Source organism: Rattus norvegicus, chromosome 6 (assembly GCF_021556685.1).
Source record: "Rattus norvegicus strain SHRSP/BbbUtx chromosome 6, alternate assembly SHRSP_T2T, whole genome shotgun sequence".
Taxonomy (NCBI): Eukaryota; Metazoa; Chordata; class Mammalia; order Rodentia; family Muridae; genus Rattus; species Rattus norvegicus.
Window position 1 is genome coordinate 136,892,482 of NC_141539.1, and position 24,630 is coordinate 136,917,111.

The 24,630-nt window shown below is 52.1% G+C and overlaps 2 protein-coding genes across 19 annotated transcripts in view; one reads left to right on the forward strand and one right to left on the reverse strand.

Moving 5' to 3' along the window:
- The first annotated feature begins 321 nt into the window (after window positions 1-321).
- On the forward strand, window positions 322-20,787 carry Zfyve21 (zinc finger FYVE-type containing 21). Of its 13 annotated transcripts, none has more exons than XM_087553983.1 (8): window positions 336-517; window positions 11,834-11,884; window positions 12,386-12,554; window positions 13,652-13,727; window positions 13,806-13,897; window positions 14,393-14,449; window positions 16,081-16,223; window positions 19,927-20,756. In XM_087553983.1, exons 1-8 carry the CDS (start codon window positions 380-382, stop codon window positions 19,957-19,959), a joined length of 759 nt encoding a protein of 252 aa, XP_087410109.1. In that variant the 5' UTR covers window positions 336-379; the 3' UTR covers window positions 19,960-20,756.
- The window catches only part of Ppp1r13b (protein phosphatase 1, regulatory subunit 13B), a 73,373-nt gene continuing 65,762 nt past the window's right edge, over window positions 17,020-24,630 (reverse strand). For all 6 annotated transcript variants that reach the window (XM_087553561.1, XM_087553560.1, NM_001395106.1 and 3 more), the window contains 7 exon segments: window positions 24,014-24,515; window positions 22,358-23,124; window positions 21,707-21,844; window positions 21,501-21,634; window positions 20,142-20,308; window positions 19,027-19,226; window positions 17,020-18,116 (listed from right to left, as the gene is read on the reverse strand). In XM_087553561.1, the coding sequence (XP_087409687.1) occupies window positions 18,075-18,116; window positions 19,027-19,226; window positions 20,142-20,308; window positions 21,501-21,634; window positions 21,707-21,844; window positions 22,358-23,124; window positions 24,014-24,515 (1,950 nt within the window). In that variant the 3' untranslated portion in view covers window positions 17,020-18,074.

Below are 24,630 nucleotides of genomic sequence, written 5' to 3' on the forward strand. Positions count from 1 at the left end.
GCTCCGCCCGCTCCGGAAGCCACGCCCATCTCAATCTTCTCTTCCAATGAAAATCCGGAGTCCGAGCCTGCTCCACCCAGAAGAAGCGAAGAGGCGGCTACGTGGCTGATTAGTTGGCCAATCCAAAGTCACAATCTCCCGAGAGGGGCGAGGGTGCTCCTCGGTCTTCGCCGCCGATTGGTGGTCGGTCGTAGGGGCGGGGACCTTGCGCGGATTGGAGAAGGGCGGCTCTGGGCGGATACTACTCTCCGATTGGCTCATATTCCGAGCTGTGGCTATGGATTGGGCTTCGGAGTTGTCATCGTGCTGGCGGGCGGAGCGGGGTGGCGACCTGTGTGGGCTCAGCGCGGGCGGTGGCGTGAGGGGCTCAGGAGGAGACATGTCCTCGGGGGTGGCCGCGCGTTGCGACGCCAAGAAGCTTGTGCGCTCGCCCAGTGGCCTGCGCATGGTGCCGGAGCACCGCGCCTTCGGAAGCCCTTTCGGCTTGGAGGAACCGCAGTGGGTTCCGGACAAGGAGGTGCGTCCTAGCCCCCGGGTCCCCAACTGGAGTCGGGGCGTCTCCCGCCTCCGCCCTCAGGGCGCTCGGCCGCGGATCCCCTTCGGGCGGTCCCGCTGTCCCTTCCGCGCTGTGGGGCGTTTTCCATTCCTTGGCGGTCATTGGCTGCGCGGTGCAGAGCCCGGGGAGGCCCGAGGGGAGCGGGGGAGCGGTTGACCAGTGGGCCGTGAGTGAGTTTGGGGCTGGAGTGTGTCCATGGGGCGAGGGTGAGCGAGTCCGCCTTCACCAGCTCACGGGGGAACGGTGCCAAGGAGTTTGCTGTCTTTAGAGTTCTAAACTCTGCAAAGCTTGGCCACTTGGGAGAGAATGGGAGCACTTCACGCATTCCATGCGATTTTATTTCAGAGCAAATTGAAATGTCTAAAAGGCACCGACCTAAGTATTGCTGACTTTGATAAACTTTAAAAACAAAAACTTTTTTCGTTTATTCGTGTGCCTTTGCCCCCAATGTCACAGCGCTAGTGTGTAGATCAGAGGATAATTTGTAGAAGGTAGTTTTATTAAACCATCTGGGTCCCAGCGACGGATTTCAGGTCTCAGGTGCCTTTACTTTGTGAGCTATCTTAATGGCTCTTGTAAATTTATCCATATGTTTCTCTGTCCCCCACCCCTTTCCTCCTGTTGACTCCCTTAGGCGGGTCCTCACTCTATTGCCCTGGCAGTTCTGGACTCACTACAGGGACCAGGCTGGCCTAGAACTCCTAAGATCTGCATCTGCCAGAGTGCTAGCATGCACTACCACACCCTGTTGCTATGTTGCCCTCAAACTTCTCCTCCGTCAGCCCCTTGAGTACTGGAATTAAAGATGTGCTTCACCACACCTGGCCTCCTCCCAAATTTTTTAGGTTAGAGTTTCTGCTTGGAATTCTAGTCAGCTGCTCCTCTCTCCCCTTGGGTGGATGGTGGGTGGGGCCCAGGTGGGTGGGGCCCAGCAATTTATTAGAGCGAGGTCCACTGTTCTTAAAACAGTGGGCACTGGGGCTGGAGAGCCAGCCAGAAGTTTGCTCTGCCACTGTTCCCCAGTGACTCCTGGCTATACCAGGTGTGTCACTGAGCTGTCACTGTCCTCCCTGGTTGTGCCCCTTCAGTTTTGCACTTTATCCTTGTACACAGTTCCTCTTGTGTGGAGAGATAACTGAGCACAGCCCTCGAGTGCTCTTAGCGCCCCAGAAGGGGGTGTGGGCTTAGGAGTGGGTAAGGAGATCGTTCATGGTAAAGGTAGATTTCTGAGCTCAGGGTAGTGAGATCCAGGCCAGCCAGAGCTACACAGTTGAGACTGTCTCTAGAGGACACAAAAGGGTGTGTGTGTAGGGTGTTGGGATACAGCCTGGACTCTGGCCCCTGGAAGCTAAGAGTTTATAGTAGTTTATGACCAGCCTGGGCAATACTGTTGTCTCGAAAATAAAATACAGTGGCTGTTGGGGGGGTGGCTCAGGGAAATAAACTGCTTGTTGTGAATGAGTTTCGGATCTGGACAGACATGACTCTTTCCAGGAAAGCCCAACAATGCATAGATTGGAATAAGGGTACATGGGGGGGGGGCAGGTAGAGGAGGCCAAGTGGGGTGGGAGGCCATGCCTGAGGAGATCAGAAGCCGAGGCTCTTGGGAAAGTGTTCACTGTCTGTAGGCCAGGGCTCTAGACAAGCTTTCTCAACATTCTCCTTGTCCTACAAGGAGCCTTTAAGGTGGGTGTTTTCACCCGAGTGACACCTTGTGACATCTTTATGTAAAACTTTAGAATTTACAGTGTTTGTGGTATATCCCCATAAGTCTGGATAGTCTGACAGGACTCCATGTCTGCTCCAAGAGGGGAGGAGAGGGTGCTCGGACAAGTGATTGCCAAGCAGAAGGGCACCAGCTCTGTGAGTGTCTCAGGGATCACAGAAAAGTGGGCTTGGCTTTGCAGGGTGACCAGGACTGAAGAGATGTTTGGACAAGTATAGGTGGCAAAGTCCCACACAGGGTAGGGTAGCCCATGGCCTGGTGGCGGAGGAACGGCCACTCTACAGTCCAGTCAGGAGTCAGGCCTCAGATCCACTTGGTGTTTGAGAGCCCAATTCAGCGAGTGCTTTATGGGGAAAAGAATGGGGATTTGGGGCGCCTGCCAATCCTGGCCTGGTGCTGAACCCCGGAGTGGGGGTGGTGCTTGGGATCTTAGTTAGTCCTGGGGGAAGGGCAATTGGTTTGACGGGGAAAGGCTGGGATTTCACAACTGATAGGCTGGCAGTGTCAGGCTCGCAGTGTCAGGCTGGCCTGTGCTCCTCTGAAGGCTGCAGGCGCCTCCTTGCCTGTTCTGGCTCTGAAACCATGGGCCCTGTGAGAGGCTTCCTCCCATGGCTGGCTGAGAGCCCTATAAAAGTCAGGATGGAGTTCCCATCTACTCTAGTCTTTGAGCTGTGATAGCAGCCCTGGAGGTGGAAATGCTCTCTCACCTCTCCTGAGCCTGCAGCGCCGCCAGCTTCCAGCTCCAGCAAAGGCATTTATTCCTTCCTCACCTCGTGCTGTGTGTCTGCCCTTTGCCATCTCCTTTGGACATTTTTCTTTCCTTTCCTTTTTAATGTATAAGATTGTTCTCCCTCGGGGCTGGGGATTTAGCTCAGTGGTAGAGCGCTTACCTAGGAAGCACAAGGCCCCAGCTCCGAAAAAAAGAACCAAAAAAAAAAAAAAAAAAAAAAGATTGTTCTCCCTGCGTATATGTCTGTGACCAGAGGTCAGAAGAGGGTGTTGGGTTCCCTAGAGCTGGAGCAGAGAGCCATGGTGGACGGACGTGCTGGGTACTGAACCCAGGTCCTCTGCAAGAGTAGCATGTTCTTGTCACTGCGGAGCCAGAGACTCATGAGTTTGAATGCTTGATCCACAGGGAGTGGCACTTTTAGGAAGCTCCTGAACTGGGCTTGTGAACCTGTTAGTTAATGAGTAGTTGCGGGGTGTGCCTGTGTGAGTAGAGGCCAGCTTTCATGTTATTTTCTTAAGTCACTTCCTGCCTTGTCTTTTTCAGTCAGGGTCTCTCACGGAACCTGGAGCTCACCTATTGGCCAGCCTGGCTGGCCATGAGACCCAGGGATCTGCTTTTCCACTGGCCAGGTGCACGTGGCTGTGCCTGGCTTCTCATGTGAGAGCTGGGGATCTGAACTTGGGTCCTCATGCCCCTAAGGCAAGTACTTTACCAACTGAGCCATCTCTCAGCACCCCCTTTTTTAAACTTTATTTTTTTTACTTTATTGTGTAAAATACATCACAGTGTATATAGTTATATATCTTCACTTGCCTGTTGTCTTAGGGATTCCATTGCTGTGAAGAGACCATGACCAAGGCAACTCTTACAAAGGAAAACATTTAATTGGGCTGGCTTACAGTTTCAGAGGTTCAGTCCATTATCATCATGGTGGGGAACATGGTGGGGAAGGAGCTGAGAGTTCTACAGCTTGATCCACAGGCAGCAGGAGACTGGGTGCCACTCTGGGCATAGCTTGGGCATAGTAGACCTCAAAGCCCACCTCCATGGTGACATTTTCTCCAACAAGGCCACGCCTCCTAATAGTGCCACTCCCTGTGGGTCAAGCATTCAAACTCATGAGTCTCTAGGGGCCATACCTATTCAAGTCACCACACCTAAGTGTGCATGAACCGCCCCACATAAGCACAAGTCCGAGGACAACTTATTTGGTTGAGGGTCAGTTCCTTCCTTTGCTGTCGTGTGGGATCTGGGGATGAACTGAGGCTTGACAGCAAGCACTTTACTCTTTTGAGCCATCTTGCTAGGCACTCTCTTTATTGTGTGTGGGCGTGGGTTTTGTTTGTTCGTTTTGAGACACAGTCCCACAAGGTTGTCTAGGAGAGTCTTTGATTTACTGTAGTTTGGGCTGGCCCTGAATTTGCGACCCTCCTGTTTCATCTCCTGAGTAGCTGTGACTACAGGCACAAACCACGAGGCCTACCTAGGGCTTAACTATCTTTGAAAGATCTAGGCCCTGGTTGATCCGGAGCCTGGTGGATGGACAGTTTTTACACACTGGGGAAGAAAGGGTGGTGGAGTCAGGGTTGTCTCATTTCTCCTTCCTCACAGGGGACGTAGGTGTTTTCCTTATATGCTGTTCTATGTTAATGTTTTCACGTGTTTGAATGTTTGCTTGCATGTATGTCTGAGTACCTTGTGTGTCTGGTGCCCACAGCAGTCAGAAGAGTTCATTGGATCCCCCAGAACTGGAGTCACAATGGTTGTGGGTCACCACGTGGGTGCTGAAAACTGAACGTAGGTCCTCTACGTGAGCAACAAGCGCTCTCGTCCCGGGCCACGTCTCCAGCCTTCAGCCTCGTTCTTTTCACAGTAATCTTCAGGAGCCTACAATACATGGTGAGGTCACAGTTGCCTTGTGCTTTTCTGTCACATGTCCTGGAGGAGTAAGCAGAAGGCACATTCCAAAGATCTGAGCCTCCCAACTGTACGGTGGAGAGAAAAGGTCGGATCCTATCTCCCGGGTACTCTGACTAGGCCTTGCTTTGCTGTGGACCTCTTGTTCTTTGCTCTCTCACCTCGTTAGACGTGTAGTCTGCATTAAACAGCTCCAGAGTCAGGCTGGGTGTCTAGACCAACAAGGAATCAGCAGGTGCCCTGCTCCTGGTGCTGGGAAGAGAGTGTATGCTGGAGATTTTCTGGGAGGGCTCTTTTTTTTTTTTTTTAAAGATTTATTTATTTTATGTATATGAATACACTCACCAGAAGAGGGCATCAGATCCCATTACAGATGGTTGTGGCTGCTGGGAATTGAACTCAGGACCTCTGGAAGGGCAGTCAGTGCTTCTAACCACTGAGCCATCTGTCCAGCCGAGGGCTCACTCTTACCTATCCTGTCTCTTCCTCCTCCCCTTTGTCTCCTGACTGAGGTTGTCCTCAAGGCAGTTCTTTTTAGCGTGTTCCCCTATCTGGGAAGTGGAAGCGGTATAAGAGCCCCAGGAGAGCACCGCAGCCTGGCCTGCTCATGCCATGGGTAGTGTCTGTCCTGGTCAGTTTGTCTGATCAGTCTTGGCCAGAGGCTCAGACCACAGGTAGGTCTCATGGGGCCATTGCTGAAGCTGGCTTTGTCTGCCAGGTCATGAGTGCTGTCGTCCTTGCTAAGGTACTGACTGAGTGGGTTGCGTAGTCTGCTCTGTAGGTCTCATTCTGGGGTTAATTTGGCAGTTGAGTTTGCCCATCAGTGACCTAAAACATGGGTCTGACCAATGGACCTCCAGAGTGAGAGTCAGCTGCAGACACTTTGCTGCCTGCGGTGAGGCAGTGGGTCTCTGGGCTTTGTGTGGTATTAATGCTGGAATAGCTGTGTCATACACAACCCAAGCTTCAAGGCCCAGCCGAGGGAGAGCTGCAGGAGCTGGCCAACTCCCCTGCTCTCTCCTTTACCCCAGGCAGGCCCCTCAGACCAGCTGGTTCCTGAGTAGGGACTTGGGGACGGGCTGGGCTTTTACTTTTACAGCTTCACCATCCTGTTAGCCCTTTATTCTTTTTTTATGATAAATTGATGAGCTGATAATTTGAATCTTCTTTATTTTTCAAGACAGGGTTTCCTTGTGTAACCTTGCCTGTCTTGGAACTCACTCTGGGGACCAGGCTGGCCTCGAACTGACAGAGATCCACCTGTCTCTGCTTCCTGAGTGCTGGAACTAAAGGCACAGTGTGTCATCACTGCCTAGTGGAATTTATTTTATTAATGAAATCAACAGGAAAATTATTTTGTTTAAAAATCTGTTTTCTGAATAAACACACTGGTTATTTGTGGGGTTTTTGTTTTGTTTTGTTTTGTTGTTTTTTTGAGATAGTCTTTTTTTTTTAAAGATTTATTTATTTATTATAAATAAGTACACAGTAGCTGTCCAGACACATCAGAAGAGGGCATCAGATCTCATTACAGATGGTTGTGAGCCACCATGTGGTTGCTGGGACTTGAACTCAGGACCTCTGGAAGAGCAGTCAGTGCTCTTAACCTCTGAGCCATCTCTCCAGCCCTGAGATAGTCTTAATGTATATCTCAAGCTGTTCCCAAACTCACTGTGTAGCTGTGAATAGCTTTCAGTGATCCTCCTGCCTCAGCTTGGGAGTATAGACTTGCACTAAGCCTGGCTAGTTCGTTAGTCATTTAGAGTAACAGAATACCTTTGGCCACTTAGGTATTGGAAGGAATGGGTATGTGTTCTAGTTGTGACCCAGAAACTGGTCTTCAGGGCTCAGGGAGATAACTTAGTTGGCACAAGTGTTGGCCACAGAGGCACGAGGACATGTTGTCTAGAAGCCATGGCCAGGCTGGGTGTGCCACCACTTGTTGCCTGCCTGGTAGCCTCTTGCAGGCCCGAACACTGCCTGTCAGCCTCTGCGAACACAGCGAGGGGAAGGAGACCACTGCTGGAAGTGTGCGCTTGGGAAGGAGGCCAGGGAACGGGGGTGCAGGAGAGACACTGACCAAGGGTGTAGCCGGTGAAGACAGTGTGTCCTTTAGAGGGGGAGAAACTCCAGATTGAACACACCTCAGGGAGAGGGCGAGACTGGGGTGCATACAGGTGACCGTTTGGAGTGTGCAGCCTGGACGATGGGTACAGCCTGTATAGTCATGGGCATTGATTGTTATTTCTTGCTTTTATATTTCCCCACTCCCGCTTGGTTTTTCTTCTTTTGGTTTTTCTAGACAGGTTTCTCTGTGTAGCTCTGGCTGTCCTAGAACTCATCCGTAGATCAGCCTGGCCTCAGAGTTGCAGATCCTACTGCCTCTGCCTCCCAAGTGCCAGCCTCCACCACTACTTCTTAAAAGAAAAAAAAAAGTGGTGGAGAATGAAAACCAAAGAGTCCTTTCCACTTCTCCACAATCCAGTCATGGAAGAGTCCAGAGACAGGACAGAGATCTCTGCGTAGAGAATGGCAGAGAGACCTAAGGCATCCCTCGGATCCTAGCACCAGGCTAGGGTGGTTGTAGGATTCTAGAAGGGGCTATGGGTGGTGCGGTACTTACTGGGAAGATCCAGGATGGTGGATCAGGGATGGTGCAGGCAGTATTAGCTGGACGAGCAGCTCAGAAGAGCTGCCAAGTCTGACAGGAAGTAGGAGAGCACAGTGCCCAACATCGCCTCTCAGGCCAGGGGTTTGCTCACTCAGCAATAAATGTGTCACAGTAAGTCCTAAATCTTTCACTACCTCATGATGTGGTTCTGGGGATTTGGGTGTGGCAGAGTACACTCGTAGTTCCCCACACCAGGGAGGCCAGAGATGGGCAGATTCAGTCAGCCAGCCTACCCTGCTTGGCAGATTGTAGCCCATTGAGAGCCTACCTCCACACACAAAGTGGACCTGAGAAAGACCTCTGGTGCCCACACGCACGTCACTTCTGAACACAGCACTCCACCATGCATGCCCAAGTAAAGTTGTTCTTTGAAGGTCATGTGTGTGTTGTGTTCCAAGCCAGAACTCTCCTGTCATGGCTGCATCAGGGTGGTCTAAGGACTATAAAACAGCCACTCTTACAGAACTGTGGCTTCCTTTTTTAATCTCACTGTGACCACCGTTAGCTTTTGTGATGGACATCTGAGTCATGGAAGGCACCATATAGCAGGAACCTGCCACCATTCAAAGTGTGTGGAGTGCTCATGAACTGACAAGAGCTGAGAGCAAAGTCCCCCGACAGAGCTACTGACTTGCCTCCGTGGACAGTTCCAGAGCTGGGGTGGGGGAGGCAGGGATTCCAGGTCCAGAAACCAGCAAAAGAGCAGCAAGGAAACACACGGCAGCCCTCGGGGCCTCAGGACACCTAGAAGCTGCATGACACAATGCAGGGTCCCATGGAGCTCACCAGGGCTTGGTGTCTCTGTCCGTGCTGCAGTGATGCCCCTTAGGGTCCCTGCTCTCCCACAGTGAAGGGACATTGAGCATGACCCCAAGGACTCCTCCCAAGCACCTGCAGAGGCTTGGTGCTGTGAGGCTCTTGGATCAACTGAGAAAGGGGGCGTCCTTAGATAGGACTTCCTCCAAGCAGGTGTGTGCATCGGTTTGTGTGGCTCGTGTGCACTTGCACTAGCCTAGTGCCAGGTGCGGGCTTTGTAGGTTTGTGTTCAAGGGAAGAGCTGCAGGCTCTCGGATGATGGTCCCATGTTCTGAGCCACTTCTGTGGGTATCTTCCAGAATCTGCCTGTGACAAGGCCAAGAGCAAAAATAGGTCAGGCTCCCACTGGGACGAGGGGGGACCCTCAATCTTTTTTTTTTTTTAAAGGTTTATTCATTTATTATATATAAGTACACTGTAGCTGTCTTCAGACACACCAGAAGAGGGCATCGGATCTCTTTACAGATGGTTGTGAGCCACCATGTGGTTGCTGGGATTTGAACTCAGAACCTCTGGAAGAGCAGTCGGGTGCTCTTTTTTGGTTCTTTTTTTTTTTTTTTTTTTGGGAACCGAACCCAGGGCCTTGCGCTTCCTAGGCAAGCGCTTTACCACTGAGCTAAATCCCCAACCCCTAGTCGGGTTCTCTTAACCACTGAGCCATCTCTCCAGCCCCAGGACCCTCAATCTTACCTAGCTGCTGTAGTGGGGAGGATGAAGAGCCTCTAAGACATGTGAAGGTGGCCAGGGCTTGGGATTACTTAGTGTCTGGTGACCAGATACTCAAGATGAGGTTCTATTCTGTGTGGTCCTGTGCTATAGAAAGTGCCTAGTGGCTATGTGGACCCTGACAAAAGCCAGGCCCATGCTGCCAGTGCTGCAGCCACACATGGCTAGCCTCTGACTGATCACATTGCTTGTCAGCAGAACCAGAGATGAATTAGTAGGTGTCGTATCCGCAGGCCAAGGACGCCAAGCCTTTCCATGGTGTGCAGCCCTCTGTCAGTGCTGAGATCTGGAATAACTATTAGAACTATTAGGTAAAAAGCCTTGGTCAAAACATGACATTCATTTTTTTCTAGAAAAAAAAACTTTTTTAAGCAGGCCAGTGAGCCATTTCTCCAATCCCCTAATATGCCTTTCCTTTCCTTTTTTGAGACAGAGTTACAGTATGTAGGCCTGGCTATACTGAACTTTCATTTTATAGACCAGGCTGGTCTCAGACTCAGATCTGCCTGCCTGTCTCTGCAGCGCTGAGATAAAGGTGCGCCACCACTGCTCAGCCCACTTGGGCATTTCCTTCCCGTCTCTGCTTACTAAGACATCTGAAGTACTCACTGCCTCCCACAGAAGGCCATGCTCCACCTCACTGGCACCATCTCTAAGGCTGGGGGCATCAGTGTGTGGGACAAGCCTGTCGTAGTTCACATCATTGACTTCCTTTTCTTGGGAAAAGTCTCTGTCCATGGGTTTGTATTATGGTGGAACTCTTCCTCGGAGCCAGGTGTAAGCATCATCTGGGTGTGAGCGGGACAGAGGGAAGCTGTCAGGGGTGTCTTCTCACACTTCCCCTCCTTCCAGAGCGTGCAGGAAGCTAGTTCAGAGCAGAGCCTTCCCCTGACTTGGGAGTTGTGTGCCATATGTCACCAGATACCCTGTGCTTTGAGAGTCACCATACACATATGTGGTGTCACTCCAGCTGGGCACTGCAGACACAGCTGGAGTCAGCGATGTCCAGAAGTAGCATTCTGGCCTGGGATATCTGGGAAGAAGTCTGTGACCGTTCCTCAGGACTCTGTAGGCCCCAGCTGGACCTTCCAAGGTGCCATGGTGCACTTAGAACAAGTTGGGAGCTCTGGACTGCTGGGTACTCACTCCAACATGGAGACTAGACAGGCCTCAAATCCCATGGGTACCAGGACAGACAACCCCATCCATGTATGACTGAGGTCTTGGGAAACATGAGTGTTTAAAACCCTTTTTATTTTTAATTATGTGCATGCAAGCACCAGTGTCCACGGGCCAAAAGGCAGAGTCCATTTCTCTAGAGCTGGAGTTAGAGGCAGTCGTGAGCGGCATCATGGAGTGCTAGGAACTGAACTCGGACCTTGTAGAGCAGCAGGCGCTCTTTACTGCCGAGCCGTCTCCCCAGCTCCCACCAGCAATGTTTCATTACCGATTGAGCACAGCGTGCAGTGCGGGCCTGGCTGCTGTGCATCCTTCACGTATTCTCTCCTGGTCTGTGCTTATGTGACGAGTGGGGACCGTCTCTTAGCACCGTCAGCTATCCTGACTTGCTCACCCTGTGTCCTGGCCTTGTGAGCGCCACGTGCCCAGTTAGCATGACTCGTTTCACAATTCGGAAGGAAGGTGGTCCTGCCTGCTGTATCATCCAGCCTTCTAGTGTGGAGTGAGCAGCTCAGGCTGAATCCTGTCATGGGGACAGCAGTTCTGACAGGACCACGGATTTGTAGAGAGAATGTACTTTTAGAGTTGTGACCCTTGGAGTAGCCACCTGGTGGCCCCTAGAATGAGGTTCCCCAGAGTATCTGAAGAGGTCATACACATCCCTTGGACCTGATGGCACTGGGTCATCTGGAGAGAGCACTTTGCACTGTGTCAAGGGGAAAAGCAGCAGAGGGCAGGCGAGCACTGAGAGCAGATTCAGCCCTGTTCACTGATGAACTGTGCAGCCGCCCCCTGTCCCCAGGTCTCTCATGCCAGCCTAGTTGGTGCCATTCTCCTGCCTCTGCAAATTCACATGCACAGACAGCCATTTGCCTTCTGCTTCTGTGTCCTGCATGAGTTAAGTCTCTTCAGGACATTTCGGGTCACGTGGACCTCGCTCAGCCTGTGCTCTGTTCTAGCCCTGTTCTTACAGGCCCTGGTACATTGAGTCAACTTTATGTTTCAACTCTCTAGAGCCATACTTCCTAAGAAGAGCCCCGTACTTTCCTTTGACTGTAAAGCAGGGTCAGCGTAGGTCATTTCCTGCTATGGAATGTCAGGTTTATTTCTTCCTGGAACAGGATAGAGGTGAAGCAGCCAGAATGAGCTGCCCTCCGCATCTGGAGTCTGAAGGAATCAAAGCCCTTCTGATCTGAACTCTGCTGCCAAGTTAAACTGTGCCTTTGCATCCCACAAAGTATTGGGTATTCAGGCCGGGTCCTGGCTGGGGCTTCTGCAGGCCTTAAAGCGGCCTTCCTAACCAAGAGCCTTGGGCTATGGCCTGGCCAATCTTGTCTGGCTTCTGAGCTAGACCCTGAGCTCAGCGGGCTGTTCTGCCTTGCTGTTCATAACCTGCCTCTACAGGCAGGAAGTTGGCTTTCCTGGCAGCCTTTCCTTGTACCTCTTGACCCTGTGTCAGCTGTTAGCCACGTGACAGAGCTAGGTTATAATTCTGTGTCGTCTTCTTCCTAGTGTCCAAGATGTATGCAGTGTGATGCCAAGTTTGACTTTATCACCAGAAAGGTGAGCCAAGGTTGTGGTGGGCATGGGGTGTGGGTCGGGCTAGGCCTGGTAGACTGGTAGAGTTCTTTCTGGGAAAGCCTGGTTCCTTGGAGGAGCTGGGTCTTACAGGCTATTTCGATGCCCCCTCAGTCACTGGTACAGCTCCCCTACGGAGTACTGAGCTCTCAAGGAGGCTCAGGGGCAGCCTGTACTGGGCAGCAGGAGGTTGAAGGAGTTGAGGGCTTGGGTTACACTTGAGTGAACTGCTCACCTTAAACGCATAAGGCCCTGGGTTCAGTCTCTAACAACACGCAACCACCCACCCACCATGAAGAGACACAGAGAAGCTGTTTTGGTCCATCTTTTCCAAATAAGGCAGAGCTCTGCTGTGTTGATAGTGCACTTGTGCAGGAGTGACAACAGTACAGGTGCATTCTGGGGGTTCTGAGAGAACTGGCTAGCGGGGCAGGCCCGGTGCAACCTTGTTGACCCCGTTTACTGCCCAACCCTTACCCTCATCAGCATCACTGCCGCCGCTGTGGGAAATGCTTCTGCGACAGGTGTTGCAGCCAGAAGGTGCCACTTCGGCGCATGTGCTTCGTGGACCCAGTGCGTCAGTGCGCTGACTGTGCCCTGGTGTCCCATCGAGAGGCTGAGTTCTATGACAAGCAGCTTAAGGTGCTTGTAAGCGGTAAGTCAGCATGGTGAGTCACTAAGTCAGCACGGCGAGTGGACATGCTGTCACTAAGTCAGCATGGCGAGTGGACATGATGCCATTAAGGCGTGGCCTGCTCCAGCATGGCGTGTCTTGCTCTCTACTTTTTTTTTTTTTTTTTTTTTTTTTCGGAGCTGGGGATCGAACCCAGGGCCTTGCGCTTGCTAGGCAAGTGCTCTACCACTGAGCTAAATCTCCAGCCCCTCTACTTTGTTTTTAACCTACTTAGAAGCAGCTCTGGAGTTGACTTCAGAAATGGAAATGTTCTAAGATGTCTGCCTTACTGGCACTGTCATCAGATGGACAGGGAGTAGGCTAGCAGCACCTTCCCTGGATGGAAGGCTGTCACCAGTAGTCGAGTTTGTGACCATGGCCGGAAGAGAAGAGGCCTGGAGACAAGCTGCGGCAGATACAGATGCTGGTTCTGAACCACATCCCAGGAGCATAGGAAAGTTCTCTGTCAGATGGGGCCTGCCTCCCACAGCCCCTCTGTAGGCCTTGTCTATATCTCGCAGGCGAGGGCCAGCCTCTTCTCTGGCACTGTGGTCCACTCTGCCCTAGAGTACTTACTACTGTCTGGTCTGGGACTTGAACTCGCTCCCCTACTTGCCTTCTTTGAAGGTTGTAACAAAATTCACAGCTCTGTATGCGTAACAATGCCTTGATTTTATGTGGATGGCTGTTTTTCCTACATTATATCTGTACACCATGTGCCTGCCTCATGTCTACTGAAGTCAGCAGGGGTCACCCACTCCCCTGGACTTCTAGGCAGTTCTAAGCACCGTGTGTGCACTGGGTGTTGATTCCAGGTCCCTTGAAAGAACATGAGTGCTCTTAAGCACTGAGCTGAGATCTCCAGTCTCCAAGCAGTGCCTTTTTAAGCTTTTGAGGCCCTTGATTCATTATTGCCTTTTTGCCTAACCAAAGGGATCCTACAGCACAAAGCCATCACTTGTATCAGCCTGTCCTGTCCCATGTGGTCGTGAAGGAGAGCTTTCCTGTCTTGAGAGCATGGGTCTGGTGGCAGTTAGATGAAACAGTGTGTCACGTGTGGTTTGGTTTTGTCTTCCAAGGAGCTACCTTCCTTGTTACTTTTGGGGACTCAGAGAAGCCTGAGACCATGGTTTGTCGTCTTTCCAACAACCAGAGGTAAGTGGACGTCCCCCAGCACTGGCCAGTGTTGTCGTAGCTTTAGGCCTCAGCCTTAGGACTTTTCTTTTGTTACAGATGCTTGATTCTGGATGGAGACAGCCATCATGAAATTGAGATTGCACATGTGTGTACTGTCCAGATTCTCACAGAAGGCTTCACTCCTGGAGGTACATGCCTTTCCTGAGCAGGAGGGGTCTAGTACCTATGTGGGCAACAGGAGGTACTGTAATTGGTCCCAGATGGCCCGCCATACTCTTCATTGGGGCTTTTGTTAAGTCAGTAACTGTAGAACCCACCAGGTAAGTGGAGAGGAGATACGAGGGGAGATTTGCCTGTTGTCCATTTCCTCTGACTTGGGTATTTACTTACTGACAGACAGCGCTCCAAATGCGCGGTCTGAAGTTCCAGAGGCGTGTGGTGGTGGCTGATTTGGAGCCCTGCTTGCAGACTTGCTGTTTGCCTCCCCTGCAGGCGTCTGTGCAGCCAAGATCCTTGATCAGCTCCGTGGTGAGCTCAGTGGTCTTACCTCAGCCTGACTCCATCGGCTGAACTGCGCGTCGCACATTCTAAACTTGCAGATCTGACCTAATGCACCTTGCTTTCCATTTTCTGACTGACTCTTGGTTGTTTCTTCTTTGCACTGCCTGCCTACCTTCTTCAAGTAGAAAAAGACATTCACACTTACAGCAGCCTCCTGGGGAGCCTGCCTGCCTCTGAAGGTTAGCCTCCATCCTGCCTGGGTCACTCCTCCCAGCATGCTGTGGTGTCTGCTCCCCTCTGCTTCTATCTCTTGGGGTAGTTCTGAAACTTCAGGTCACTTTTGATTAGGAGAGACACTAGGTCCAGTCTAAGAGCCTATGCAGAGTAAGTCAGTGTCCTGAGAGAACAAAGTAAGCTTGCTCAGCTCTTTCCCAGGGAGAAGGCGTGCAGGAGTGACAGCTTCTGTCAGTGTCGGCCAAGTGTATGGTTCTCCTTTGCTGGTTGGGCAGCAGCGTTCATCACTGAACCCAGTAGCTTACCGCCCGCAGACACTGTCCTCCAGGGGTCCCTGACTGTCGGCTCCTCCATCGCAGTCTCTAGAGGGGCCCAGCTAAGGAATGCAGCACGGAGCTGCACGAGGTGCATGGAGCATTGAGCATAGATACCCTAGTGCCAGAGACCCAGCTCCCCAACCTCTTCTAGGTCAGCCCCGCCCCCGAGAGTGTAAAGGTCAGGGCATCTGCATGTGTGTGTGCCATGCGCATGCCTGGTGCCTTCCGCGATCGGAACAGTGCGTTAGATGCCCTGGAACCAGAGTAGGTTGGGAACTGAACCTACGTAAAAGCAGTAGGTGCTCTTAACTACAGAATCATCTCCCTGGTTCCCGTGGGGGTGGTAAAATTTTGATGGTAAAAAGCCCCAAACAGCCACAGCCAACAGCGGCCATGACCACGTTCGGCCCGTTTTTATTTACAGAAGCTGGTGGTGCATGGCTTAGATAGGAATTGTGCAATGGCTTGGATGAGGCAGTGCAGCCAGAGGCCTTCAGGGGGATTCTGAAGTTTCTGATTAGAGTTGAGTTCAGAAAGTCTCTCTCTGGGTAAACCCACCCCCACCGCCAGCCCCAGCCAGAGGTTTTGCAGGCAAGGAAGTCAGGCCTCTTTCTGGCTGTGGTCTGCATGCTTAGTCCACTGGCCAATGGGGCTCAGACTGCTTTGATTTTAGAATTAATGTCTGAATAAAGGTAGGTTATTTCCTAAAACATTTCCCTTCTGGTCACCATGAGGTTAATGATCATGTGAGGCTGCAGTGGCCCTGATAGGCCTGATTTCCCAAGTGGTTTGTTCCTGAAGCAGACCCTAAATTAAAGAGCAGCTGGTCACAGCCCAGAGATGGAGCTGACTTGGCCTCTTGCTGCATCCATGGGATGCCCAAAGTAGGGAAGAATGGTGCTTGGCAGGGTAGTGTGGCTTCACGCCTGTGTCAGCATCTGCTTAGCTGTCAGCGGAGCCAGACCGGATGTAACGATCTGCTTGGCTTATCTGGTAGCCAGGCCGTCCCTAAAGCAGTTTCTGTGCTTCCACTGCTCTGCTGTAGCTTGTGTGTGTGTGTGTGTGTGTGTGTGTGTGTGTGTCTGTCTGTCTGTCTGCCTGTGTGCTGTTTCTCTGAGGTAGGAAGGAGCATGGCTGGCAGTTTCTGGACTGTTGGGGAGGAGGACCATGTTACCATCCTATTCTCGGTGATAGGTACTGTTAGTTTATCCTGGCTGAGGGGATCCCTTTCCCTTCTCTGCACACGGGGTCTCTGCATGTTTCTAACAAAGGCTGCTTTCTGAGCAGCACACAGGGCAGACACCTCCTCTCCCCTCCAGCAGGCAGCACTCGAGCCACAGGCATGTTCCTGCAGTACACAGTGCCAGGGGCAGAGGCTGCAGCACAGCTGAGGCTGATGGCTGGAGAAGACGCAAGCGGCAGCAAGAGGCAGGCGGCAGCATGGCTGGCAGCCATGCACAAGGTATGGTAGAGCTGGGGAGGCTGAGCTCATAGACAAGTGTGTTTTTACCAAAAGACTGCCACATATCTGGGGTGCCCCACTTGATTACAAGGTGCACAGGCCAATCGTGCTTTATTATGGTGTTCCACAGGCTACCAAGCTCCTCTATGAATCACGAGACCAGTAAGTACACGGGAACTGAGCTCGGGCACATCGGGTTACAGAGCCCACGCAGCTGGCCCTGCCTGTGCACTCGGGGTTCTGCCCTGTGTGTACTTGGAAATGCAGTTCACGTGTCTGGAAGCAGAGTGTTCACTCGCCTAGTGTGTACACCGCTGATTAATGCTTTAAAGAGCTTCTGTCGCAGTGCATCATGGGTACTTCAGTAGGGTTGGGAGAAGCTGCAGGACAGCACTGCTAGACCAGGTTTAGTGTAACCACGTTTCTGTACATTTCCAGGTTCCTTAGAGATTTTTGGCCCTGTTCCCACAGAAACAGATTGGGTGGTGATCACTCAGGCCCTGGTTTAGCACTGGGCACTTCCGTTCTCAATAGCCCATTCACAATGCCTTAGCCTGTTTCTAGACTCTGTTCACTCTGTCACTAACCGGGGCCATGGACAGTCCCTTTGCTGTGTCTCTAAGGAAGGCATCAGAATTTCGTGTTTTCTACCTTGACTTACTATTCACTTTATTAAAATGACTGTACAGTAATTTGTATATAAAGTGTATGATTAAAACTTATTTTGAAAGTACACGGCAGCTCTGGCGTCAGTTTGTGCAGCTGTCCTGCGTCCAGAACACAAGACTCAAAGCCATGTGTGAGAGAGCGGTTTATTGTGCACGTCACACAGCATCGGTGGCATCGGGATGGCAGAGGTCGCTCACAGGGCATCACTTTTGGTGCCACCCTGAGTGATCACCGCTTGGCAGCTGACCACAGACAGCAGTGCTCCCAGAGCCCACACGGATTTACACGTAGTTATGCACAAGACTCATGAAAAATAAAGCCTAAGGCTTGTGTTTCGATGAGAAGAAACATTGCCAACACAGTCCTGGTAGTTTCCAGGCCTAGTTGAAAAGTAACCCTGGTGTATAAAAAGCCTGTCTACAGCGCTCAGGCTCCAGGACACAGAACCCGCCTCACTTGGGATGGCGTCCCAGGTTGACAGGTGTCGATCCTGAACCGGGCTTTGCCCAGCCCACCACAAACATAACTTAAGACTCCTTATCGCTCAGACTCCCGTGTCTTAGCTACTCAGAATAGAATGAGCTTATGCCAAAAAGGGGAGAATAAATGACGGACGCTGTGCAGCTAGAAGCCGTAGGAGTCCGAGAGCCCCATGTGCTGAGGCGTGCGAGTCCAGCCACAGCAGAACGTCATCAGGTAACTAAACAGAGCAGTCTCCAAAAGGGCTCCTTTGGTAGTGAAAGGAAAGGATTTTGTGAGAGGCGATGTGAGAAAGGACAACGGTTTGAGACTTTCCAGGGAGGGGTAGCCCAGGTCGCCTGCAGCAGCTTGCTCTTGCTGAAGGTCAGACATTTAACACGAAGGGGCCTTGGGGCCAAGTCAGCTTTTGTCTTCATTGGCAAGTCAGGGCTCATGGTCATGACTTCTTACTGGCGAAAGGGATGGATGTTTTGGAAGCTGGGTATTTATTCAGATTTACAGTAATTGGCAGAAATGCAGTCCTCTGAAGGCAAACGTACTAGCTCTCCCAGCCACTGCAGACGAGGAGGCCCTCACCTGGGGAGTTGGGGTTCACATTGTGGGTCCTGTCTGCTAAAGTGAGCACCATGGCACCGTCCTGGCTTCAGTTTTCCAGGGCAGCGGGAGGCTTCTCCTGGGAGCAAACGACTGAACTGCAGGGGCTCAGGCAAGTGTCCGCTGCCGGGGCTTGATCCGTGGGTACAACTGGGAAGCAATGGACAAGAGTTAGGGCAAAAGATGACTGCGAAGGATTTGGTCTCTGGGTTCCACTCCTGTCACCACAGCATTATCTCCAGAACGTGCTTGCTCAGACCTAGCCTCAGCTGTCCCCTCCACTAAGACCCAAGGATCTTGTTAATACATTCATCACCCCTGGGAACCTGTCACTGTCCTAGACCCCTCGGTGTAGCACCCATGCTGGCTCGTGTTGGCATCTGGCAGGTTCAGAGTATCTGGGAAGGTCTGGCGGGAGGCGGCACTTGAGTAGAGGCAATCTCTCTGTTAAAGCAGACGCCACTGTGGATGCAGCGTAGCCCACAACCGTGGCCACTCCTTTCCACTCCTTTCTTTACAGCTTCCCTTGTGAGCAGTCAGGTCTCTAACCAAGGCAGGCGGTTAACTTTCCGTTCTGCCTTCCAGGGGCCAGGTTCCAGAGGCTGGGGATTTAGCTCAGTGGTAGAGCCCTGGGTTCAGTTATCAGTTCAGGAGGGGAATGGGTGGTTATGAAACCACCAAAGCACAACACCATCACCAAAGCAACCAGGCAGTAGGACTACAGTGTGTACTTCACCAAGCTCTGGAGAATCCAGATCAGGGAGAGCTAAGTGGGGTGGCTTAGTACTTCCCAGAGTTCACCATGAGCGGGGCAGACTGAGGGGACCCTGGTGGTCTCTAAACCTCACATGGTCTCCATTATGTGGCCCCGTCTCACATCTGTAGGGACTCGGGGACTTGCCCTTATACAAAGCAGGCTGCTGGGGCTTGGAGAGAGGTGTTCTGTTCTACCTTGATGCCAGCAGAACTGAACCCCAAGCTATGAGTGTCTTGAGACTTTTGTATAGGTCAACAAGACCAGAAGACTCCAGCATGAAAGCTGAGTGTACGGAGTGCTTACCCCAAGCAAGTTTTTGGGCACATAGCCCTCCCGGTCCCCAAGACGAGCCCACCACCACTCGGTCTCGTTTTCGTCTTTGCGCCTCAGGATGGTGATGGCATCCCCTTCATGGAAGGACAGCTCATCATTGTTCTGGGCTTCGTAGTCCCACAGAGCATACACAATGCCTTTGTTCATGACCCCCAGCTTCTCTTGTACCCCTGGGACCAGAGAGGGATACAGGTTTCAGCAGAGGGTGACAGCAGAGATAAAGGTGACGAAACTTCCATCACAAACCCACCTTAGGCACCATCAGAGGAGGAGCTGTGACCACCGAGTAGGGGTGCAGCAGCTGCACGTGGTGCTTTGCCCCTGGTGGTGCGAGTGTAACACCACACAGGGTCTCGTGTGACTTTCTCCCTACCAACCCATGTGACTGCAGCCTCTTTCCCACGGAGGCTGCCAGGGCCTGGGTGCCTGTCCAGCTTCTTTAATGCCCAAGAATTGTGTTGCCTGCTGCTGTGGGAGTTCAGAACAGGCGAGTTTGGCTGTCATCACTTGTACCATCAGGCCAAACAGTAATTTCCCAAGTTGTATGCTGAACAAGTGACTTGTGACTACTTAACAGGGGACATGGTTGAGCTTCCCGATTTTGTCGCTGGTTACAGCACTTAATTAGGACATGCCCTTTACTCTCCAGATGTCTGAGGTCTGAGATGGTCCCAGCTCCCAGGGGGAGCAGCCCTGCTTCAGCTCATGTACGCAGCAGCAAGTGTGTAGGCCACTGCTACCTGGCTCCCCACTCCTGTGACCCCAGGGCACCAAACAAAGCATCTAGGGCACTCTCCCTCTTCAGCAACTGAACAGAATCCCAATGTGATTTCTGTTTTCTTTTGTTAAGGCAGAGTCTTGTTTTTACAGGTTGGCCTGCAGCGTCCTAAGCCTTCCAAGTGATGTGGGTTCATACCACCCAGAGACAAACAGGACTTCCGATGTTTTGAGGGTGAGCATAAAGGCAGTGAGCACTTAAGCATGATCCACTCACTGAGCCGGACTCTAGCCCAGCAACAGGACAGACAGACACGGTGCCGATTAGCCGGGGGAGCGGCGGGGGCACACCGAGCCTCCGTACATACCGTACAGGAACTGAGAACACTGGATATAGCCCTCCTCCATCTCCTCACACTTGTCTGCAGCGGTTTCGATGTCACTGATGGTGGAGGCAAAGATAGCGGCTCCACTCTCCACCAGCTGCTTGCAGAGGTGGACACTGTTGCAAGAGGCGGCACAGTGCAGTGGTGTCCTAGAACCAGACGGGAAACAGTCAGGAACCACCTGCTCCTGTGTGACGCCACCCTCTGAGAAGAGGGACCACAGCTGTGTGTGAGGCAAGGGTCTAGGTGCTTTGTTAATTTTATGTGTATGGATGTTTTCATGCATGTATATATGTGCACCGTGTGCAAAGGCCAGGAGGAGGGTGCAGGGGACTCCCTGGGACTCGGTTACAGATGGTTATGAACTGTCGTGTGGGCACTGAGGAGCAAGCACTGGGTCCTTTGGAAGAACATCCAATCAAGCACCTCTGGAGCCGCAAAGTTCTACTTGTCTTTTTGTTTGGCTTTTGAGACACTTTCTCTGGCTGTCCTGGAACTTGCTCTGTAGACCAGGCTGGCCTTGAACTCACAAGATGCTGCCCCTGCCTCTGCCTCCTGAGTGCTGGGATTAAAGGTGTGCACTACCACATGCTTCCACATCTCTAGTTTTAAAGTGTTGATTCATACGGATTCCTTGTGTGTAAATCTTTGGAAAAGGGTGACAGGGTGTGGATCAAGAAATGGGCTGTAGGGGTTGGGGATTTAGCTCAGTGGTAGAGCGCTTGCCTAGCAAGTGCAAGGCCCTGGGTTTGGTCCCCAGCTCCGAAAAAAAGAAAAAGAAAAAGAAAAAAAAGAAATGGGCTGTAACAATGGACACTCCTGCACAGCAGTATCACATACGTACACACTTAAAGACAGGTTGATTTACAGACAGCTAAGCTCACAGTTGTGTATGCACATCCTACGCAGGCTCCTGTGGAGGCTAAAGGATGACACTCAGGTGTTTCCTTCAATTGTTTTCTAGCTTTTTAAAGATGATTATTATTCCTACATTGCTTTCCCATTATTTATGCACTTTACACCCTAGTATCAGTCCCCTCTCCTCATCCCCTTCTCCCCACCCTGGGACATCAAGTCACTGCTAGGTGTTTTTCACTTTTTGGATGCACGTCTCACACAGAATGTCCGAGAACAGGAAGGGCAAATGGCTGCAGCGCCAGTAAGGCATATGAGGAACACACATGGCGGCAGGAGGGAAAGGACTGAGCAGCACAATGCTGCAGATGGCTTTTCTGGGAATGAACGAGGGTATTCTTCCTCTCCAGATTCTCAGTTTTCTGAGCTCACTTCCTTTCATAAGGGAGGGGGTGGCCTTCCATCCCCACACCCATGGGTTCTCACCATCCATCACTGTCTGCAGCATTCACATTGACACCAAAGTCCAGCAGAAACTTCACGATATGGTGGTGGCCAGCACAGACAGCATTGTGTAGGGGGGTGATCCCTTCGTCATTGGGTTTGCTAGGGTCTTCCACCTAGGACACAGAGCATGTGAAAGCCAGCCCTTCAAACTCTCACCAGCACAGACATACGGGAGGATGGCTCACCTCATAGATGATCCTCTGCACTAGATCAAACTCTCCTTCCAGAGAAGCATCTAGAAGCAGTGCCAGGGGGTTGAAGCGCACTCTCAGCCCATGCCCTGTCCGCTCAGAGTTAGGCTTCTTCAGGTTGGTCCGCTTGCTCTGTAGGTAGATGGAAGCAGTTCAGCCTCATGTGACCTACCCAAGCCAAAGACCAACCCAAGACCCTGCTGTGGGAGGGCGGGGGTGGCTGGAACTAAGGCAGGTCTCCAGGAGCAGCTCTGGTGGCTGCCTTAGGGTCTGGCTATCAGTTGAGTGCAGTGGCTGCCTGAGGCTGCTCCCTCCCCTGCTGGAGGGAATGTGGTAACAGCCACACTGCTGTATCTTCCCACACCAGGTATCTTCCCCAAGGGAGTCAGCTTACCCCCACTGCCGGGACACACCCATAGTGGTGGCTCAGAGATCCAACTAAAGAAAGCTATGTGTTCCCCGAGATTGTCCCAAGCCCTCTGCAGTGTCAACAGTGACTTCCTCAGGGAGGCTCACTGCTTTTCTCCTTGTCTGCCATCTGGTGTTGGTGGCATCTAGCTTACCAGGGCACCATGTGCTATGCTTTGGACTATCCTGTCCCATCTAATTCTGCATGCCTGGCTCTGGTCTAGCAAGGATACCCACCGCGGACGCTGTTGGAGGATGGACGACAGGGGAAAGAGGTGCAGGAGGGACCTGATCCTCCTCGGAAGGAGCCTCAGCCACAGGACTTGGGATCTGCTCTGTGGAGGGTACCGTGGCCACGTTGTTGTTATTGTCCTCAGTGGGCTCAGCAGTTTGATGAGTTGTCTGGGGACAAATGAGCTCCTCTGGCTCAGGGGAAGGTAACTCATTGTCATTGGCATCTGAGGATGGGGCAAGCTCATCAGGAAGTGGGGCCGTGGGCCGGGGAGGGAAAGACTCATCCAAGTTGCCATTGGCATTGGTGTTTCCATTGTCCACATCAGCTAAGGTGCCCACAAAGTCCTGTGACGGGCTGGGCTGGTAGAAAGGGGTACCCTCCATGCCGCCAGCCAGGGTGTTGAAGCGTTGATAAAGCAACTTTTGAATGTTGGGCCCTCCAGGGCCCTCTGGCTCCGTGATAGAGCTGCGCTTCTTCAGGGGTCGGGGTGCATTGGCCAGCTTCCTGCGGAGAGCTTCCAGGTCCGCATCGCTCTGGTAGCGGAGTGGGGAGTGTACAATGGGTGTGAGTTTGGTGGGACTGAGCGGCCGTGGCAGGCTTTCCACCGTGCTGCCTTCTCCAGGCACGCTGGGGCCTTCCGGCTCTGCCTCCTTCTCAGCACATTCTGAAGGTGGCTGCGGCTGTGTCGTGCCTGTGCCCAGCGACCCATGAAGAAACGGTAAGGGCGATGGAGACGCTGACCCTGACGGTAGGACAGGTTTACCATACACTGCAGGAGAGACAGAGGACAGAACAATTTCATCCTGGCTGCTCTGACAGGAGCATCTCTTCCCTGGCGCTGTTGGTTCTGCTTTCTGAATCCACAGCAAACCTTTCCAAGACCCTCGCTCACTCCCTTTTAACTGGATTCTAGGTTTGTTTCCAAAATGGGGGTCTTTCAAAAGGAAAGGATGCTGACCTGAGTTTTCCCACGTTGATAAAGTCTGCTGTTTTCTGGCCAAGCAAAATGCCAAATCCACCTCATCTCCACACATGCCTGGGACTGAGCCAGGCAACATGGAGAGAGACACTGACCTCTTTGGAACAGGATGCATTTGATCTGTGGCCCAAGAACTTCTCCCAGGGTCAGAACCATGCCCACAGACCATACTACTTGACAGGAATTGAATTACAAGTCTGGATGCTGCAGCCCTGACCTGGCCCACAGGACCCTCCAGCTAGAATGGGACTCTCTGGGACCTCATGAGGTCCGTAGAGCTGTGCTGTATCTTCTCATCTGCCTTCCTAGAAGGGCCCTGTTCAGTCACCCACTCCAGGATGTTCCTCCTGGCAGCTCCTCACTGCCCATGCCCAGGATGCTTACTTAGCAATGGCCAGCAGGTCCACCCCAATCACTGGATAACTAATAGCACAAGTTGCCCTGAAGCAGGAGGAAAATGGAAATTCCGGAAGTGTTATCTTGGGTGACGGATTTACTACCGGGTGATGTGCGGACACCCGCCTGGTGATAAGTCAGGTGACTCACCTGAAAACTATTCTGCATCTGTCTCTTATTTCATCCCAAACCGACACCCCGTATTTTAGGTAAGAATTACGTTTTACCCTAAGCAGCCTGCAATGGCTCATCCATTTCTGAAAGACTGTTGCAGCCAGCATACCTGCTTTAACTGACTTGTTTAGGGTGCCATGAGCTGGTGGCTGGTAATTCTTAGGTGGCGTGGCTTGCTGGAGGTACATGGAGTATATAGAGCTTGAGTTTACTGTCTGAGGTCCCTTCCTAGGAGACTGTGGCCTTGACCCTTTATCAGCCAGGAAAGGCCTAATGGCCACTGTGAGTGGCAGCTCAGGTTTTCCGTCTCCAGCTGGGAAGGCAGGGGGCCCCGCTGGTGGGTATGTGGGACTTGGTGGCACTGAGATCCTCTGCTGAATCTGCTGTGAGGAGCTGGGTTGGGGAGCGCTGCCAGCTGGGGGCAGTGGGGCGGGCTTCTGCCGACTCGGTGGGCCTGCAGCAGGTCTGGGCAAGCTTCCTTCTTTCCTCCTCTCCAGGGAGCTTGTTGACCCTGGGCCCAGGGGCCCAGGGCTTGGATATGTCCCATAACTTGGGGGAAGTGGCTTGCCTACACCAGGTATGGGAGGTGGCCCTTTGCCAATCTCGATGCCCTAAAGTTAGGAGTCAAGAAGAAAACAGTAAGTTACTCTTCGGAAGGTTAAACACACTTCTTTCCATTTAGAACAGCACAGTACAATTTGTGAGCCTTAAAAGGACACAGGACAC

Bases quoted from the DNA above. Each gene is read 5' to 3' on its own strand.
- Zfyve21 (XM_087553980.1), top strand. From the start codon at position 380: ATGTCCTCGGGGGTGGCCGCGCGTTGCGACGCCAAGAAGCTTGTGCGC. The intron at 11,885-12,385 runs GTGAGCCAAGGT...TACCCTCATCAG, and splicing joins TTGACTTTATCACCAGAAAG to CATCACTGCCGCCGCTGTGG. The intron at 16,224-16,353 runs GTATGGTAGAGC...GGTGTTCCACAG, and splicing joins GGCTGGCAGCCATGCACAAG to GCTACCAAGCTCCTCTATGA.